Source organism: Phaseolus vulgaris, chromosome 8, assembly GCF_051622355.1.
Source record: "Phaseolus vulgaris cultivar YP4 chromosome 8, ASM5162235v1, whole genome shotgun sequence".
In the NCBI taxonomy this organism is placed as follows: domain Eukaryota; kingdom Viridiplantae; phylum Streptophyta; class Magnoliopsida; order Fabales; family Fabaceae; genus Phaseolus; species Phaseolus vulgaris.
This window is the reverse complement of record NC_143505.1, coordinates 58,857,043-58,877,384: the sequence shown is the minus strand read 5'-3', so window position 1 is coordinate 58,877,384 and position 20,342 is coordinate 58,857,043. Positions and strand designations below refer to the sequence as shown.

Genomic DNA, 20,342 nt, shown 5'->3' with positions numbered 1-20,342 from the left:
CAAACTTCTCAACTAATTCCTCTTTATAACACCACCTTGTGCTAAAAATATATACAAGTATTTCTCGGGATTGATATTAGTAAAGATCACATAAAATAATTACCCAAATTCAATTGATTAAGAACATTGAAGTTGTAAGTGATTTCATTAAGAAATAGACTTTATTCTTCAACTATGAGACCAGTTTCGTAGCTAATTTTTCCCATAACCTCTTGTTCATTTAAAATGTTAGATTGAACTTTTCTACTTAAAATTAAATGAAGTTTGAAGCTAGTTAATAACTTGATGGATCTAGTCAAACATAGAATATATATTTAATGTAGATTTGTCTCAATCATAAGTATAATAATTATCAAGTGGATAATTTGATATTTAATTGAAGTTTATATTCGCCAACTTGAAGTAGATTACTTGAAATATATATTCATTGGATTTTGTGTGTGCACTTCATTTTGTACTTGGTTCGTATATGCTGACTTTTTTTTCATATTAATTGTGTGTAATCAATGTGTGAATTCGATTATATAAAAAAGGATAATAGTTAAGAAATATATTAAACAAAACTACACGTACAAAATTATTGAAAAGCCCAGACAGAATAACTAAAACTCCAATTAGTCGAATTTGGTTCAATAACTATCATCGCCCTATCTCCCATTTAAAGGATGAATGGTAAAATGAAATGAACATTTTCTAACGATAATGCATGATAATGTAAGAGAACTATCTTTTCAGTGTCTAAAAAATTTAAATTTTAGAAAAATTAATGAGATTTTTTATAATGGTTAAACATTGTTTTTGTTAATTATTTTCAAGCGATATTGGTTCTTATCTCTAATTCAAACTTTAAACTGATGGATGCAATTTTAGATGGTTTTCATCATTATTGAAATGAATTATTTCCTTTTTTTAGTAAAAAAAAAATTATTAATAATGTGAATTAGGATGTTAAAATATTTCGTTTTGACTTATTGTTTGTTGATATGGTTGTTATAATATTATAATACGGTATACATAAAAATTCATTTGTTACCAACACTACTGATAAAAATTAATTTTAATAGTTTTCTTACAGTTTAGATTAACGACCAAAACTAATTTCACCGACGAGAAAAATATTTAACATTTTTTATACATTAACTGATTTTAAACTAATTTTATTTCTCTGTAAGTGATTATATAGGAATTTATTCAAATAGGATCGATATATATTTATGATTCTATAATCTTTGGATGTTTTTTTTATAAGAAAAAAAAATCATCTTGGAACAATTATGGACTCCTTTTCTGTTGCCTCTCTCTGTGTCGAATGTAAGATACTAATTCCTTAAAATACGCAATTAAGAAGCTGAGCTGATTCGAAGGGATCTTTAATGAACAAAGGTATTTGTCAACCATTTTATAGAGTTGATTTAAGATTATTTATACATGGATCATGTTGAAGAGCAAGCCAGAGTGACGAAAGTGATGGCCTTCTTCAACAACTACACTCACAATTCCTCGTTGCATTGGCGACTAAGTCAGAAGTTTACCTTTACCACACTATCTACGAAGTTTTCAATGCTGATACACTCTTCTTATATTATAATCCACATGTTGCTTCTCATGAATCCTAACATTTGTTGCAAGTTTATACAAACATTTGTTCTTCCAGCAAGAGCTTATGATCTGTTTCCCTCCTAAGGTAAAACCATCAAACCATTATGGTTTCATAGCTGCTGCATGTGCATGACATTTTGCACTTAGATTATGCATACATATATGCGGTTACTTTTTAAAAGGGTATCAATAAAATCTAGTTTTTAATAGTTGCAGAGCTTTTAAACTGAGGAACTAGAAGAGTAAAAGGGATTCATGAATGTCTCTAACTGGTTTTGTTCTTACCAGGGCAAGAAAAACACTTTGCTGAGTTCAGGAGAAATATTTAATAGATTTTGGCAGTTTGAGTGGGATGTATCTTTCAAAGGGTTGTAAGTGTGAAGAAGCTGTTCTGTTGTGCTTGTGTTTCTTCTGCTATTTTCTATTTGCTACTGCTTTGATCACTGATCCCACTGAAGGTATACTTCTTCTTCTTTTTTTCTGTTTATGAATTTCCCCATTAGAGTTTGTATTCTATTATAATCTTTTTAATGATTCAGCAGCATTTCTAGAAGTTATATATGGTAGATAATCTCTTTCATGATGGACTTTCTGTAAGATTTTCAATGTGTGTACTACATAGATTTATTTCCTTCAACTATGCATAGCAACAAATTCTTTTTACTTAGATTAATTAGAGGTTTGATAAGGTGATAATTCACAATACTTCATATTATAAGATCCTTGATGTTATGTAAACCCCCACAAAAGGACTTAGAGAGAATACACTGGGAATGGCATGAGGGAAGTTCTTCATGTGCTCCTTCAATCTCACCCAACATTCCTGGAAATACTCATAATCTGATTAGTGTAAACTCATATATCTTTATTGGAAGCTCACCCCAAGTTCTGACACTCCCTTCAGATATTGAACTACTATTTAGCTTTTGTCCCCACAGATAATAATGTGTGAGGATGTTTAATATGTAGGAGTGAATAATGTGTAATGTGTTTTCATATGTTTTTATTGAAAATATAAGATTCCATTTGCATTTTCTTGCAGTTGACGCATTAAGAACCATAAAGGGAAGTTTGATTGATACTAATGGAAATTTGAGCAACTGGGATCGTGGAGATCCTTGTACATCTAACTGGACAGGAGTCATGTGCTTGGATACAACGTTAGTCGATGGCTATCTACATGTTAGAGAACTGTATGAGACTTTAATTCTCCACTTTAAATTTATTCTTCTGTATAAGCCATGTTAACATGTATAACTGTTATTTTCTTGCTCGGAGGTTCAAACAGATCCACAATAGTTGTAGTCACCCACAGATTTTTTTTAATCAATGGTGATTAGATTAGAGAAATTAGTATACTCAAAACTATAATGAAAGTTGTGGGCTATAAATGCACCATTCTGAATGATATTTTCACTGTAAATTTGAAGCATCATCTTGTTTAACATGTTAGCCTTATTCATTAACTTTTTTTACTTTTATAGTAAATACTACACCTAATGCAGCACGCATAAGTAAGCTTTGGAAGAGTCTTTTCTTTCTTGCAAATTGACCTATTGGTTTTCTGAACCTTTTATATTTTCCTGTAGGCATTTACTGAACATGAACTTGTCTGGAACTTTGGCACCAGAGATTGGCCGCTTATCTTATCTGGAAGTGTTGTAAGGCTACATTGATATTTCTAATTACATATCAACATTGTCAATTTTGCAATTGCTAGATTCCACAGTTTTTCAACATTATGATATTTTGATTCATTTGGATATTTCCATTATTCCATCCTGTAGCAGCTTGCAATTTCTTTTCTAATAATAATTCTTTTACTTTATATTCTTGGAAGGGACTTTATGTGGAATGACATAACTGGGAGCATACCGAAGGAAATTGGCTTTATCAATCCTTTGAAACTCTTGTGAGTGGAAATGAATTTTTCTTCTTGGCCCGTATGATGTAGTAACTTTGTAGTTTTTGTCAGCTTAGTAGTTCTGAGTCATTTTACTCATATTAGTGCATGAAACAGACTGGACATTGAGTCAAATCAAAACAGTTTTGTCTTAATAAATTGAAGTTAAATTACTAGATTCTGTAGGATATTTCTTTTTAATTTATTTCATAAATAAATGCCCTGTTATTTTGCAGACTCCTGAATGGAAATCAGTTAACAGGTGAATTACCAGAAGAGCTTGGCTTTCTTCCATTCCTGATTCGATTCCAAATAGATCAGAACAATATCACAGGACCTATACCTTTATCATTTGCAAAACTGAACACCACTGTACATTTGTAAGGTTCTCTACAATGATACTCCACTTTAAAAACTTGATACTTGAATTTTTTCGTTTCTCTTCTACCTTTGTTGTCTTTCTCAAGAAATAAAATAAAAGTAATGTTTTTTCTTACTGGAGCAGTCACATGAACAATAATTCACTTAGTGGGAAAATACCACCACAACTTTCCAGCTTAGGAAGCCTTCTTCACCTGTAAGTTATTTATTTGATACTGGTGACATGATTGCAGTTATCGACATATTTTTCTTGGTTTTATTTAATCGTTCACTGTCAAGCCTATATATTGTTGACAAGATGTATTTCTGGACTTGCAGTCTTCTTGACAACAACAAATTGACAGGAGAACTTCCCTCTGAGCTCTCTGAGATGCCAAGCTTAAAGATTCTGTATGATTTATTATCTGTTGCATGATAAGAGGATCATTATTATATCTCATAATAAAGGACCTGATGTTTTTTTTGTTTGTTTTCCTTTGTCTTTTCTTATATGTGATTATATAACCTTATTAGTTAGCATGTCAGGCTACATAAATTATATATACTCTTATTTCAAATGTAAGGTGCCATAGGAATTAATTATTTTCTTTCTAATATATGAATATCCATGAATTTATGTTATGCTGCTCCTTGCCATCCATGAACAATTTAGCCATTGGTCATTTTTCTGAATTATGATTCAACTCAAGGAGAATTGTTGTACGTAGAGATTCTTAAAATCACCAATAATATGTACTACTTAAAAACTGACCTCGTGGTAGAAAATGAAGAAACATTGGAAAATTTTCCTAAGTAGCAATTCTTTAATGTTCAATTCTTGTGAGTTGCAGAGCAGGGCAGGGGAGATGATTGCATTGACTAGGTTCAATATGCTTGAGTCAGTTTGTCTTGCCCTCTCCCTCCTTACACCAGATTTTAGAGTTTATACCTTCTATCTTGTAAGCAAGCAAGAAAACACCTTATGGAATTATCCATGTCTAGATCAAACATCTTTATCAAAGGTAATTAAATGGAATAGTACACACTGCAATAGTTTTAGGAGTGAACCACATTAGTCCTTAAGACTAAAGAAATTCTAGTTATGACCTTCAAAGACATGGTTTGCCTAACAACAGAAGACTTTCTCACAATGTGAGGTGATCCAATTTATTGTTTTGATTACAAATCAGTATTACAAAGTGAAATTCTAGAGTTAAATAGTAAAATAAGTAGTGAATGCTTTGCTGATGGTGCCATATAGCATAATTTGTACCACATTAATAGATTTAATACAAGAAAGTTGTCATTAATGTCATGCAAAATTTTATATTTTTTTTATTTTTGTTGCTTTTAAAATATGAACTGAATTAATAAGTATTCCATGCTTAATGACTATATTTGAAGTATTTCATGGATCTTCTTGTTCTTGCAGTCAACTTGATAACAACAACTTTGGTGGAAATAGCATTCCACATTCTTATGCAAACATGTCAAAATTGATAAAACTGTAAGTTCTTTTTTTGATTCCTGGTTTATATGTTAACACTACAAAGTGCCCAAGGTGCTGGGAATCTTTGTGTTCTCATGTATAAAGGAATTGCAGTTTAAAATTGGCAATGAATTTAACTGGTTGAACACCCAAAACGAAAAGGAATTAGTGCCATACACATAGACGTAGTTTTTTTAATCAACTACCAAATAAGATCTTTTTTTATCTTGTTTTCTTCATCTTGAAACATTCAATGAGAAATTGTTTAAGATATATGAGAGTGAATGAGGATACAGTCATTTAGATTCTGGTCATAAATGGGAGGAGATTATATTCCAGGGAATCATTCTGCGAAATTTGATAGTCTGAGTAAAAGGAGAAATCCTTTGAGAAGGGAAAACCCTTACTTGGAGTAGAGACTTTTCTCCATTGTTCTGAAACTTTTTTCGTTCAAAAAATAATATCATTATTCTCTTCTCTCTATATTTTGTTCTTTGTTTCCTAACAGTATCAGTCATATTTATGCTCTGCTACTATTGCATTTATCTGAATCCAAATTGTTTTAGGAAAGTTTTATTTCCCCTATTTTCTTTCTTTGGCGTACACAACATTGTCTAGCCTTTGTGTTTTCTGCTTGCATCACTTAATAAAATTTCACGTCAGAAATGAATTATTTGGTTTGATGTGGAGAAATGTAATAAGGTTGATTCTATGTTGTTATTGGTTACTTGGTTTTATCAGGAGTCTTAGGAACTGCAACTTGCAAGGACCAATTCCTGATTTGAGCACGATACCACGCCTAACTTATCTGTAAGTTATCTCATTTGCATTCAACTCAGTTTATGCATTGATTTTTAGGATTCTAAAGACAAGTGTTTGCACCTCGCATATTGACGTACTTGTTCAAAAGACAATGTTGTTTCTTAGACTCTAACAGTTTCTACTGACTGTTGTTTGTGTATATTTCAGTGACCTCAGTTTCAATCAGTTCAATGAATCAATTCCAACTAATAAGCTTTCAGACAATATCACAACCATGTAAGAACCTCTATTGCTTAAATAATTTACAAATCTACTGGTCTCGCATCCAATTATTTGGATTTGCAATGTGGATATTCCTCTTATGTTCACTGTTTGATGTGATAATCTTCAAAATATGATTATCATGATTTCATATAATATTACTGTTTGACCTGTGAAGTTGTCTGCAGTGATTTGTCAAACAATGATCTTATTGGAACTATTCCATCTTACTTTTCTCGTCTTCCACGTCTTCAAAAGCTGTAAGTTGTCTTCTTCTTTTTCCTCATCCTTTCTTCTCCTACAACAAACAGCATTAAATTCCATAAACCAAAAGTTATAAACTGTTTATATCCCCTTATGTTACAAATCATATTTTGACCTTTTCCAAATCAATACATGTTTTTTATTTCAATAATTATATAATAATTTCTGCAAAATGAATGAATCATGAACACATGTCTTTCTCTGACAGGTCAATTGCAAACAATTCATTGAACGGAAGTGTTCCTTCAACCATTTGGCAAGACAGGATTTTAAATGGATCAGAAATGCTTCACTTGTAAGACATGAAATGATAATTGGGCAACTTTGTTGTTGTACCTGTACTTGGGAGCATGCGTATGTGTGTCCTTTTTCCTTTTCATTTCAGAAAAGGTGATGATTGGAGAGATGAATTAATTGATAGTACATGTGTGTTAAGACCCAAACAGTTGGGATATTCTTAATCCACTAGAATAATTAGAGAGATATTTGTGTTTGACCTAGAAGAAATCAAAGCTCTTCTGGGACTGCACTGGTGGGGTTAAGGTATGTTGCCTATAAATAGGAAGAGTCGTTGAAAGTTGAAGATGGTCATGTTGGTATGCCAGTATTGAGGCTAGGAGAGTTCTCTAACTTAAGATGCCAAGGAATTTACTATTCTTTGGGTAGTTTAAGTTCTTGGTATTGTACCCACATTGGGGTAGGACAGGGAATTAGATTGGCTACAAGAATGGAAGGCTTCATTAATGAAGATTCATTCTTTTACTCACAAATTTGGTGCAGTCAATCACATCTTGTATTCTCGTTTGTGTTTTGTTATGCTTGTATTTAACTTCAGTATTGGTACTACTGAATTTTGATGTTCTTCTCAGCATGGGTGTATGATCTTTCAGGGACATGCAAAGGAATCAATTTACAAGCATATCAGGCAGTACAAATCTTCCTCCAAATGTCACTCTCTGGTTTGCTTCTGAACTTATTTTGCAGTTACACTAATGTCATTAGGGTAGTGGAGACTTCTGAACTTAAAAATTAAAATTAATAATATAGTTAGTATCCTTATGATAAAGGTCAAAACTTACTGAACATTGCATTTGACCAAAATTCCGTCTTTTAGGGTTTACTTATCACACTATTATTGGGAAACATTGTTGCTAGAATCACATGATTCGAAATTCAAATTTCATTAATCAATATGAATTAACAAGTCAACAGTTCATATCATGTGACCAATTGCAAATCACTTTAAATCATACTGCACACGTGATTCAGGGAATTCAGTATCATGGATATGATTTTTACTAATCTTTTTTACTACTTTTTTACAAATTACCATAAAATTGAAAATTTATTAGCTTCAATTTTTAAATGGAAAGAAAAAGAAGGAGTACTAATGCACCATAATGTATAATTCAATATGTTTACAATTCAAGATTAAAATTCATTTTGGCAATTCAATAACTTGTACTTTGAAAAATACTATTTTTCAGGCTAGAGGGAAATCCTATGTGCTCAAATAATAACACCTTAGCTCAGTTCTGTGGATCTGAAAGTGACAGTAGCATCAATGGAAACTTCAGTGTTAGCTGTCCCACCCAAGCATGCCCCCCTCCCTATGAATATACAGTGGACTGTTTCTGTGCTGCCCCGTTGGTTGTTAATTATCGATTAAAAAGTCCAGGATTTTCAGATTTCCGCACGTACATGAATGCATTTCAGAGCATGATGTCAAGGGGTCTTAAAATACATATTATTCAGTTCCATATTAACAAATTTGAATGGGAAGAAGGTCCTCGGTTGGGAATGAACTTGAAGCTTTTTCCTATGTATGTTGATGATAACAGCTCTCATGTTTTCAATACAAGTGAGGTTCTTCGCCTCAGGAACTTGTTCTTAGACTTTGATCTTCCAACTAATGACTTGTTCGGACCTTTTGAGCTTCTAGACTTCATTCTCCTGGATCCTTACAGAGATGGTAAGTCACAGAATACATTTTCTCAATTTAATTACTCCTCAATTTAAGTTTTTTATGCATTTTCTCAGTTTAATTCATTCGAGATACCATGACAATTAAACAAAAGTACAGTGCTGTGATAAGTAAACGTTGGACAACTGAGATGCAATGCCTTGTTCATGGTTATATTATGTGTTGCTGTCAAGATTTTAAACAAAGCCAGTTAATATTGGAAATCCAATGCCCCTATAACTCATCATTGAATATGCAGCTTAATAGTATGCCTCTTAATACCAATTGATTTTAAGATGAAATCTGACAATCTATAGAAAAAACAGTCATATTTTTGAATTGTTTTACGGTTGTTCTCATACTTCTTATATTGTCACAGTGACTGTTACCTCTCCGAGTTCAGGGATCAGCAAAGGAGCACTGGCTGGAATAGTCTTAGGTGCAATTGCCTTTGTGGTTACTTTTTCTGCAACCATTCTCGTATTGAGATTACGTTTGAGAGATACACCTTCCAAACGGACAAAAGGCGAGTACCTTAATATGAATAACTTAGTCTATGATTATTCTTCTCTTTGACTACTCTTCAGTGCTCTGCTCTGTTACAATCAGAAGTCTAGATGTTACTGCTCGTAATTTTATTTTGAATGAACCATATTCCAAATTTAATTATATTTATCATCATTCACAATATTATCCTTTTGGGAGTGTTCCTGACATTAAGAATAGGTAATCCATTTAGAACTATAATGGACGTTCTTGCAGAAAGAATGAATGTGGATAGGACTAGATAATGTTCATACAACTGATTCACTAATTGAACCTCTATAGTATTCCAAAGTAATGTTACATTTATACTTGACATTCCACTTCTTTTTTTGGTCCTTCTCTTACTTGGACTGCACTATTTAATTGATGAACAAGATGGAAGAGCTTAGTGCAACTTTTGTGATAATTGATGAAGTTAGATAATAATACCTGTATTTTTTTTTACTTGTTATGAGCTATGAACCTGGGCCCAGTTAATGCTAAGAACATGCAAACAACGCTTCACTGCTCTACCCACCCATACATGTTAGTTATGCTGTCAAATGTAAAAGACAATTTGAACTCCTTTTCAGATATCATCCATGAACACTACAGATTTAGCTTACACTTTCGGGTAAATTTACTTTTTGCTAATTCTTTTGTCATGAAACTTTAAAATCATCTTAGTTAAGCTAAATTTACTATCTTCCAGTTTCGTACTTAAAGTTTGGAATGAAAACTATTACTATGAATTTAGAAATGTTGACCATTTCTACTTTGTTGTTAACTTGTCATGAATGAGGTGATCAAGATACATATTAAACATAGACTTCTATTTGTTTCACAGCATCTAGGGTCTCAATAAAAATTGAAGGTATAAGATCATTTTATTACGAAGAAATGCAAGCCGCTACAAACAATTTTAGTGTCTCTGCTCGAATTGGACAAGGGGGGTATGGGAGGGTTTTTAAAGGTGTTCTTCCTGATGGCACTGTTGTTGCCATAAAACGTGCACAGGAGGGTTCCCTGCAAGGTGAGAAGGAGTTTCTTACAGAAATAGAGTTGCTATCAAGGCTACATCACCGCAACCTTGTGTCTCTGATTGGATACTGTGATGAAGAGGGTGAACAGGTAACTTTTAGTTTAAAGTTCAGAAATGTAAACTCTAACAGAACTTGTCATAATAAAAGTTTTAGTAATCTTTGATTCTTGATTTATTTTTGAAAGTTCTAATTTCCATAACTTCAATTACCTTGCGGTCTCGTGTTGGTTGCACATGGATATGGATATGGATTGTACAAAAAAGGGGATATGGATTACAACTTTCTGAAAATATTTCATTATAAAAAGGCTGTAAATGCATAGAATAACTATCCCTTAAATGTCAGTTCATTCTGTGGCTGGTTTATTTTATCCATCTGATTTATGACTTTGGACTTGTAGATTTTGGTTTATGAATACATGCCAAATGGAACCCTAAAGGATCACCTTTCTGGTAAATCTTGTATCTTCATATCTAATTTGTTGCATTTTCTGACAACTTCATATAAAATCAATTACATCTTATCATTGGCTCTCATGAAACAGTGTTGTTTTACCTGTACAAGTTTCCCTTGCTTTTTCTATTCCCATTTTGTAGCACAAAGAGACTTCTGGTTTTTTTCTTTATAGAAAAAGCACGTCTTTCTTGTTGTCTCTCTGAACTATGCACCTAATGTTTTATGACAGTTTATTCAGAAAAACCTCTTACTTTTTCCATGAGGTTGAAGATTGCTCTAGGGTCAGCTAAAGGTCTTGTGTATCTACACACGGAAGTAGATCCTCCAATATTCCACCGAGATGTCAAGGCCACCAATATATTATTGGACTCCAAGTTCACTGCAAAAGTTGCTGACTTTGGACTTTCACGACTTGCCCCAGTCCCAGATACACAAGGAAACGTGCCTGGTCATGTATCTACTGTGGTAATGGGAACCCCGGTAAGGTTTTCTTGAATGGGTTTAGTTTTTTGCTGAATTGAGCATGTTCATATTCAGGATAAAATTAGGAAATATGAAACACCATTCTACATTTTTTAAAAAGAAATATAGAACAATGTGTTAGAGATCCCACATCGACATTTAATAGTATATAAGTGAGTGCAAACCTTACCTTATAAATCGGTTTTATAAGCTTAAGTTAGGCTTAAAGTTCACTTCTTAATATGATATTAGAGTCATTTAGAACCTATCTTAGCAAGAGTTTATTAGTCTTATCAAGCCACCTGCTATCGGATTATCCATAATATATAGTTTCACACGAGTTAAAGGGTCTCGGCGTCAGGGGAATGTTAGAAATCTCACATCAATTAGAGATTAGGACATAACTCAAAATTCACTTCTTAATACAATGCATTAGTACACATGATCCTCCCTTCTCACCTAACCTTTTATATTTAGAAATATGTGTCTGTCTACTACAAGGAAACAATCATTTTCCTCCATGTGTTCAATACTTTCAATAACCACAGATTCCATAAATATCTCTCTGTTTGTTTTCTTTGAAGATTGTGAGTGTTACCTCTATCCGTCCTTAATTGTAATATGAAAAAATATGAAACATTATAAGTTTATTATTCTTTTGTTTAATTACATCTTTTACCTCCAAAGTATCAATTTCTTGAGAATTTCATTACTTTTTGTGCACATTTTACCCCCAAATTTTAAAATGCTTTTGAATTTTGTTCTTCCATCATATCTTACAATACTATCACTTTCTGGTGGTTTTGAACCGTCCCTAGTGATTTTCATTTTCGTTTGGTTTATAATATGCCCTGTAGTTCATAATATGCCCTGTACTTCTTGAGAGAGTTTCAAAATAAAATTGACTTTTTGGAGTTCTGAACACAAAATAGAGAAAGCAACGAAATAATTACAAATATTTTTATATGAAAGTTAGGTTGAGTTTATGTGTTCAAATAATTTAAGCTCTGTTGTTCGTTCACTGTTTTAATCATGCAGGGTTATATTGATCCAGAGTACTTCTTAACTCACAAATTGACTGACAAGAGTGATGTTTATAGTCTTGGTGTTGTATTTCTAGAACTTGTGACTGGGAGGCCACCAATCTTTCATGGCGAAAATATTATCAGACATGTATGGTTTGGTTTCTTTTCAAGATTATATTTCTATATTTTTCAGATACATTTTGAATGAAACAATTTTTTTGTTGCAACAGTCATATTACAGTTTACCTTCATACAATACATGAGTTTTAAGTTTTTCCTAAACACTTGTCATGTCAATAAAAAGTGGTCCTATTACATTTTAGCTTTATGGAATTAGGTTTTTTTGTTTGTCTTTTCGGTTTCAACAAGTTGCATTCGTAATCTAATCTTACCCAGAACTGTTATAGAAAAAGGAGGGTTATTTCTTTGCTTAACATATTTGGTGAGTGAGATCAAACAATGATGCCTTCCCATCATTATTCTCACTCATATATTTACTTTCTGAACAATGTTTGTAGCTGTCATGTTCAACTATTATCCTATTAATCAAAGGTTGGTCCAACTGATTTTCCATGTTTGAAGAGATAATTATTGAGATAAATTGTATTCATGGCCTACACCTCAATCTGTAATTTATGATTTGGTTACAATCGATCAATCCAGTAATGAAGGAATAATTAGGTGTTGTTTAGAAATTAAATTACAAATTATCATGACTAAATTAGATCCTATCACCAGCTAGTCAACAGAATATATTGTACATTACATTCTAATTTAGATGGTGTAAATGCTGATAGTTATTTAATAATCTAACATCAGCAAGGTACAAATGATTTGTATCACTTGTCATAATAGTTCCTTGATGATTTCCATAGAGAGAGAGAGAGATAACAATTCTTGACAAATTTTTAAATTCTTTTTTCAGGTTAGTATGGCATACGAATCTGGTGGATTGTTTTCAGTTATTGATAAACGTATTGGCTCTTATCCTTCAGAATATGTGGAGAAGTTTTTGACGTTGGCCTTAAAGTGTTGCAAAGATGCACCAGATGAGCGACCTAAAATAGCAGAAGTGGCTAGAGAGCTTGAAAACATCTGTTCAATGTTACCCGAGACCAACACCGTGGAAGCAGAACATGGGACAAGTGGTTCTGGAAGAATATTCAGTTCACAACCTTCATCATCTGCTACCAGGACTCCTTTTGTTTCAGAAGATGTGTCTGGTAGTGACCTTGTCAGTGGAAAGATGCCTACCATTAGGCCTAGATAAAAACTTGAAAAAGATCAGCTATCTTGAACAATGAAACCACCACATGTACTATATCAGTCATATTTTGTTAATGTTTTTCTATATTACCTATGTTAAGGTTAATTGACAGTGAACTGGTTTGTAAGTTATACATTGATGTTGTACACCCATCAGTTTATCTTTTTTACGTTGTGTAATGGCTGAAATACAGGTAGAGTCAGTACCACATCAACCACTTGTATTTTCTTCAATTGTCACTATATCCTTTTGATGAATGATATGCTTAGTTTTGTGTAAGAACTTAAATATTTCAAGGCTAAAAATTGTTCACACACTTATATTTTTATTGATAATATATAAATACAGAAAAACCATAGTTGAAAAATGATAATAATTCCACCATTAATCTGAAAATAAATAAAAAATTACCTATAAATTTCATAAACACCCATAATAGGAAATTGAATAATGCTCCAATAAATTGTAATAAACTTTATTTAGAATGTATATAAATATGGAATACAAGGGCTGGCCATTTTCCTAGTCTATTAACTTTGAAAATACAAGAATGCTCTCAAATAGAGAAGGTTTTTTCATTTGAATGTGGAGCTGATAGTGATGGTAAAGTGGGGACCCACAAAGAAAGAGAACAAGTTCTGCTACAGAATCTGAGAAATATAACACTCACTAGTTTGCCAAACTTCAAAGAGATTCAACATGGATTTAAGTTAAAAGATCATGTTGGACAGATCATTGAGGATTGTCCATAATATTCTCCAATTATAGGTAACTTCTGATAATCTCATGTCTTATTTTTAGCCACAATTACTGTGCCTTCAATTACCACTTTTGAGTGAAATTTTATGAAGTGTTTTATTCATGACAAGGCTTTGGAACTAGTTCTGTTGCTCTGATTCTTACTCTTGCTGTTTTCATTTTTCTTGTTGCAACTCTTTCAATTGCATGCTAGAGGTTGCTCTTTCTAGACACAACTGATGTGGGACAATCAGCTCAGTCAGCCTTTTCTTTCAAATAGAAGTATTCATCTAGCACTTTGGTCTCAAAGCTTTTAATGTTTGTTCGGTTTTAGTCTCCTCAATTGGAATGGTTAGCATTTTAATTCATTAGGTTTTCAAATTATTCGTATCGTCTCCTCTCAAAATTTCATCCAATAATTAACAAGAATGTGTGTAGCATAGGTACAACATATAATTAATTTGTATACAAAAAAAATACAAAGATCTATGGCCATAAATGTCTCCCAAATACTGTGATTTCAAGTGAAACTCACTCCTCGTCTTGTTTGATGCAAGGGCTTCTTGAATCTTGATCCAAACAACAAATTCTGTTTGGCACCTGTTCTTTGCTCTTGAAAGCTCAAGGAGTTGATCCCGATTGCATGTTCCAGTTGTAGCTCATTTGTAGTTTTTGTACAAGAGTTGTGTAATTAATGAAAATTAGCAACTTTTATGTGAATGTCGTGTTAGGACTCAGGGTTAAGCGTGAAATATTTGCTTTATTCATAAATATTTGGAGAAACATTTTGATAAATCCTTGAGTACAAAAAACAGTAAAACAGTTATTATAAAGCCCATCAACTTGCAGCATTTATAGATGAAAGTGTCAAGATTGCAATCTAACGTATCCTTAACGGGAAAAAGACAAACATACAATAGAAGTTATCATAATATACTCCATACATACTGCCTTTATAACAATTCTTTACTAGTCATTAGCTCCAAAATTATGCTTTCTTTCTGAAAAACTTGGGAGCTGTTTTTTTTCTAGTTTTCTGTATCACACATTTGCTTGCTTCTTCTACTAGTTCAACCTTTTCTAACTTCCTATCAGCATCACGAGCAAAACTTTTTTTCTCTAACTCGACTGAGTCATCAATTGCATTGATAGCCTTTGACTTCCTTGTCTTGTTTGAAAGCTCCAGAGACACCTTTGGATTCTGAGTTTTCATTTGCACTTTTCCTTTTGAATCTGCAGTAGCCGAAAGTATAGATTTCTTCGGTGTTTTTTTCTTATAGATTTTAGTTTGCTTAGTTGAATTTAGACCCTGTGGTTTGACTTCTTTGTCAATATGCTCCTGAGAACTCTCTGATTCATTAGTTTCATATGCAGCTGCCTGCCTTAGCTTTTTAGTCTTGGATTCTGACTCAAGATTACATTTAGCTTTCGGTACTTTGGTTGTATGCATATTTCCTTCTTCAACTAAAATGTCCTTTCCCTTTTCTTCAACTAAATTTGGAAATGCTCTAACAATATAAATCTGCAACAATAGCATGTTTGGCACATTATTTATTGTGACACATTTCAGTTCATGTCATATACTTGGGATGTTCATAAATTAAAATCCAAGAGCTGATTTCAGACATCTAATAACAAAGCCGATGTGGATAGGCTCATTAATAAAGATATCAGGAGTTGAGTCTGGGCTATTTGCATGTGTTTTACCAGTCTAACGAGTCTCCAAAAATGAATGTAAAAGACCAAACTCCTCAAGAAATTTGGAGTGGAATTAAAGCAAGTTTTTGGAAGCATATACACTCATTTCTCAATCAATAGAAATGATTGATGGAACGGCATAAAGCATGTCTTTGTGAGTGGTTCAAATCCAAAGTTCTACAAATAGGAAAATAGAAAGTGAGATGATGAGTTCGATGGAGTAATCACTGGCAGTTGGGAAGTGAAATAATGTCTCGTGAAATGTTAAGAAAAACAATTATTAGTGTTTAAGATTTATCACTAGATACAAAATCTCTAAGTGATCAATAGTGAACTTTTGAATTTTGATGAAAGTATGAAAGGTGTAAAAAAAACATCTAATACTCCAATTGTCCAATATACCAAATTCAACTACTCATTCAACTTACCAAAAAGATATCACATTAAGTGTTAGGAAAATCAAAAGTTGAATGTGACAAAACCTCTAAATTATTAAAGGTTAAGCTCTGAATTGTGATAAAGCTATGAAACATGCAATATGCAATGCACCATTTCATTAAAAAGTGGTATGAAATATACACAAATAAAAATAACTTGCACCTTATTGTATATCCCTTTCCCATTTTCTTTTTCTCAACCCTAGAGCCCCTCCCCTGTTTATCTGAATTCTTTTCTTGGTGAGGCATCATTTATAGGGTAAAAGATTGTTGAAAAAATCATGGTTTCAATGCCTGAGATTCTTCTGCGAAAAGGAAAGTTACAGTCTTGTTCTCATTGTCAAAGAACCAGCTATGCTAGAGAAGATTAAAAAAAACACTAAGAAAAGAAACAAGCAAAATTGATTGAAAAATAAAACAATGATGATGAGTACTTATTATTGCATCACAAGATTCACATGGACTAAAACACTTGACAGTAGCTACACCAATCACATGACCAAATGTCTTTCCCTCCATTGAATTACCCATTCAACCAAAAAGTCAAGTTGGGTGAATGGCAAAATTGTGCAAGCCAAAGGAAAATGAATAATTTCTATATCAATCAAGAAAGGTATGATAATAATACTCTTTATGCTCCAAAACTGGATCAAAATCTTCTTAGTGTAGCATAAATGCTAAGAAATATATGGAGTGTTCAGAAAAAATTATTGTTTTATCATTCATAAACATGGAACAAAGATGACAAAGAATAGAGTTATGAGATTTTGCCTAGAATTTTGAATTTTAAATAAATTTTAGATACTGTTTTTGTTATTGTTGCAAATTTATCTCTTATAATTTGTTTCAGTTAGTTAATTTAAATTTCAATATCTAATTAGGGATTAGACATTTTAGGGATTTTGAATTTGTGGTGAGCCTATAAGTAGGAATTCTCATTTATGAATTTTAATGTTCATTTTCCTCCAATTTTAATCTCTATTTTCTCGAAAAAATTCACTAAATTGTATTAGTGTTACAAAGTGAAGTGTTGTCGTAGAGTGAGTCACCGACAATGACAGTGCTATGGTAGGAATTTGGTGCTTCCCAATTATTATTAGATAGTAGTTGATTGTCAAATTGCTATTATAGTTAGTTAGTTGGGGCAGGGATTATTAGAGAAATAAGATATATTGCCTATAAATAAGAGGAAAGATAGAAAGAGAGGGGTGTCTTGTCCTTTGTGAGAGAAATTGGGCCTTTGGGCATTAGTGATGCAAGACCCTCAAAATTTTGTAACTTAGTAAAATACCAGGTTTCTTTCATGTTTACCTCGGAAAACCCTCAGTTATTCTTGAAGTAATGATAATAGAGCAGGCATAACAATTTTAGGGCTTTAAAATAGAATTAAGAGTGCTAAAACAAATTACAATACCAGTTTCTTTCATGTTTACCCCAGAAAACCCTCAGATATTCTTGAAGTAATGATGGTAGAGCATGCATAATAATTTTGGGGCTTTAGAATAGAATTACAAGAGTGCTAACATAAATTACCTTAAATCTGGAAGCTTCAACCAATTCAAAAACAAGGGCATCTCCATCATCCAGTTTATGATCCAATGCAAATGCTCTCCAGCCACCGCTAAGTCCACTTCTCTTGCCAATGTAAACAGCCACGTATTCTGAGCCATTTTCATCTTCTAAAACCATGTCAAATACAGTTTTTGGAAGTTGTTCCTCACAAAATTTAGAAGGAAGGCCCTAGCAGAATAAAGATAAAATAATATAGTAAGAAAGTTAACTTGTGTTACCTTTATTAACAATATGATCAAAAAGAACTAGCAGCAGGTTAAGTGCAGGCCATAACATAAGGAAAGATTTTTTGAACTACAACCTACCAACCAAAAGCAGCTATAAACGTGAGACCGAACCATTGACTTGATAAATGAGGGATTTGAAGAGTTCATATTGATTTGGAGTGCCTCCGCGGCCTCCAGAGCACAGAGTCTTTCCTCTTCTGTAGCTTCTTTGATTTCATCTAAAGGCCTCGCAATGTAACTAAGAATCCCATAACTGTGACATTAATATTTGATGAGCAATATAGAAAAGTCATTAGGTAAGTAAACCACCTTCCCCATGTCGAAGAATTTGATCTTGACCTCTTCCGCAAAGCTGGAAGGTGTATGCTCACCTGTGATAGAAAGCATATACACACTGTCATCTACACATTTCTGCTAGACCCAACATCTCAGAAACAGAGTGACAAAAATCAATTCTTTTAAGCCACATAACACCAAAGAGACAAATATGGATGCTCATTCATTACCATACCTAATCATCAATAAATATATATAAATGGGATTAACGAATAAAAAAGATTAGGGGAATTGTTGGGTACTTCTTAATCGGTTAATTACTATGCTCTTGAAAGTTATATTGGACTCTTAGACAAAATATACATTCACCTATGAAAGAATGAGGAGCCAAATTTAAATAAAGGTCTTGGAAAAGTAGAGAGTAATTTATATTTCTGAAAATAAATCACGCCACCACTGTAAAAAGAAATTGTTAGGAGTTGAAGAATTCCACCTATCCAATCCAATCTCCAAGCATTGAGAGTCAACTAGAGAGCATGAGATTTTCAAGTTTTCACAAAAATTGTAATTTTATTGAGATGGTGAATATTTTGTTGGCATATTTCCATAAACACAGGCAGATGCTCTTAAACCACACAATCATGAGTCTACCACCATTTTTTTTGTGGTGTGCTTCTGTATTCCCATTATCAACTACCAACTATAGGTGTGTGGGTGAATTTTGTCAAAAGTTATTATAACCAGCGGTACTAGCTTAAGATAATCCATTGTTCAACCCAAATTGATTCTTTATTCTTTTTCTTGACTCACATGTTTTTTGTTTGATCCTGCATTATGGTAGATTGAAAGAGAATATTACTTACATCTTCCTGGTACGAAGCAACTGGGTTTCGCACACGTGAAGATCGCCTGGGTTCCACTTCACCATTTGTATTCTTAGGTTTCGGTTTAGGAACATGATGCTGCCCAGGCACAGGACACAAAAAAATGAATCAAATGAAATCCAGGTTCTTTGAGGAGAGAAACCAAATAAAATACAACTTTACCTGTCTCTTCTTTGCAGAACTTGTGATCTCATTCAAATTTTTTGAAATCCTTGAAATTCCCAAATCCTTGAGAGAAAAAGGTAAAACCAAGTAAATTGAACAATCATCAAAATTCAAAACATAAAATCAGTACCAAACCAAGTTATGCATATTTCAACTCAACCAACATGAAAATCTATCTTTACACAAGCTTATATATGCTGACAAAGTTACAAACAAAGCAAAAAGAATGTCCACTAACACTATACCATCTGCAACAAAATGATTGATTACCTCAAACCTCTTCTTGTTCTCTTCAAGTCTTTGTTTTCTAGCCTCTTCATAAGTGTTGCTTGTGCGACTCTTTGCCATCTACTGATGCACAAAAGACAACACAACATCAAATGCCATGTCACCCAACAACTCACCTACTATTATCCATTACGAGAAAAAACAAACACAACTCTTTATCAATGACAGGTTATAAAAAGGACAAGTTGAAAGCTTTTTTCAGTTTTTTCAGTTGATTCTTTAAAAGAAGTCTAAAATAACTCTGTAACACAATGGTCACTAAAATGGTCCAGCACAAATTGTAAGAGATTGTTTTTTATATAGTGGGGGATTGTGAAATACACTACAGCGAACTTTTGCAGACAAAACATAGAACCCTAAATGCAAAAGAAACTTAATAAAAAAAATAAAAAATAAAAAGAAAGTGATTGGTACCGAAACGAAGAGAAATGGAAGAGCGACTGCTGCAGTAAACAACACTTGTTCGGGGAGGAAGAAAGTCTATAGATGAAAATTTGATTTTCAAATTTACCGCCCGATGTAGACTTTAATAATAATAATAATAAATTAATATTATTATCATTATTTATTTATAATTACATATAAAGAAAATTATTTTTTCAAGGTAAATTTTATATATTTTTATATTCTTATAAATATTAAATTAATTCTAAATGAGCAGATATATTATTATGAAAA

The 20,342-nt window shown here is 32.6% G+C and overlaps 2 protein-coding genes across 6 annotated transcripts; one reads left to right on the top strand and one right to left on the bottom strand.

The window, feature by feature from the left end:
- The first annotated feature begins 1,430 nt into the window (after positions 1-1,430).
- LOC137826080 (putative LRR receptor-like serine/threonine-protein kinase At1g06840) lies at positions 1,431-13,638 on the top strand. Of its 3 annotated transcripts, XM_068631926.2 has the most exons (21): positions 1,431-1,684; positions 1,888-2,057; positions 2,642-2,792; positions 3,189-3,260; positions 3,440-3,511; positions 3,739-3,882; positions 4,008-4,079; positions 4,202-4,273; positions 5,295-5,369; positions 6,093-6,161; positions 6,321-6,389; positions 6,563-6,634; positions 6,847-6,933; positions 7,529-7,597; positions 8,126-8,610; positions 8,981-9,127; positions 9,974-10,257; positions 10,570-10,621; positions 10,855-11,105; positions 12,126-12,260; positions 13,038-13,638. In XM_068631926.2, exons 2-21 carry the CDS (start codon positions 1,952-1,954, stop codon positions 13,380-13,382), a joined length of 2,829 nt encoding a protein of 942 aa, XP_068488027.1. In that variant the 5' UTR covers positions 1,431-1,684; positions 1,888-1,951; the 3' UTR covers positions 13,383-13,638. The 3 variants fall into 3 exon arrangements, with proteins under 3 accessions (XP_068488027.1, XP_090150384.1, XP_068488028.1); XM_090294258.1 differs by lacking the exons at positions 10,570-10,621; positions 12,126-12,260; positions 13,038-13,638 and having other exon boundaries at positions 1,508-1,684; positions 10,855-11,012; XM_068631927.2 differs by lacking the exons at positions 1,431-1,684; positions 1,888-2,057; positions 2,642-2,792; positions 3,189-3,260; positions 3,440-3,511 and having other exon boundaries at positions 3,757-3,887.
- Positions 6,609-20,167, bottom strand: LOC137826081 (AP2/B3-like transcriptional factor family protein). Of its 3 annotated transcripts, none has more exons than XM_090294259.1 (8): positions 20,079-20,160; positions 19,647-19,724; positions 19,374-19,439; positions 19,191-19,289; positions 18,361-18,422; positions 18,130-18,289; positions 17,786-17,992; positions 6,609-6,672 (listed from the first exon to the last, which is right to left on the bottom strand). In XM_090294259.1, exons 2-8 carry the CDS (start codon positions 19,722-19,724, stop codon positions 6,658-6,660), a joined length of 687 nt encoding a protein of 228 aa, XP_090150385.1. In that variant the 5' UTR covers positions 20,079-20,160; the 3' UTR covers positions 6,609-6,657. The 3 variants fall into 3 exon arrangements, with proteins under 3 accessions (XP_090150385.1, XP_068488029.1, XP_068488030.1); XM_068631928.2 differs by lacking the exon at positions 6,609-6,672 and adding an exon at positions 14,891-15,639 and having other exon boundaries at positions 20,079-20,167; XM_068631929.2 differs by lacking the exon at positions 6,609-6,672 and adding an exon at positions 14,891-15,639 and having other exon boundaries at positions 19,647-19,727.
- Positions 20,168-20,342: the final 175 nt, after the last annotated feature.

Bases quoted from the DNA above. Each gene is read 5' to 3' on its own strand.
- LOC137826081 (XM_068631928.2), bottom strand. From the start codon at position 19,724: ATGGCAAAGAGTCGCACAAGCAACACTTATGAAGAGGCTAGAAAACAA. The intron at 18,423-19,190 runs GTAAGTAATATT...TTTCTATCACAG, and splicing joins TTGCTTCGTACCAGGAAGAT to GTGAGCATACACCTTCCAGC. The intron at 15,640-17,785 runs GTAATTTATGTT...CTATTGTTGCAG, and splicing joins TTGAAGCTTCCAGATTTAAG to ATTTATATTGTTAGAGCATT.
- LOC137826080 (XM_068631926.2), top strand. From the start codon at position 1,952: ATGTATCTTTCAAAGGGTTGTAAGTGTGAAGAAGCTGTTCTGTTGTGC. The intron at 4,080-4,201 runs GTAAGTTATTTA...CTGGACTTGCAG, and splicing joins TTAGGAAGCCTTCTTCACCT to TCTTCTTGACAACAACAAAT. The intron at 12,261-13,037 runs GTATGGTTTGGT...TTCTTTTTTCAG, and splicing joins GCGAAAATATTATCAGACAT to GTTAGTATGGCATACGAATC.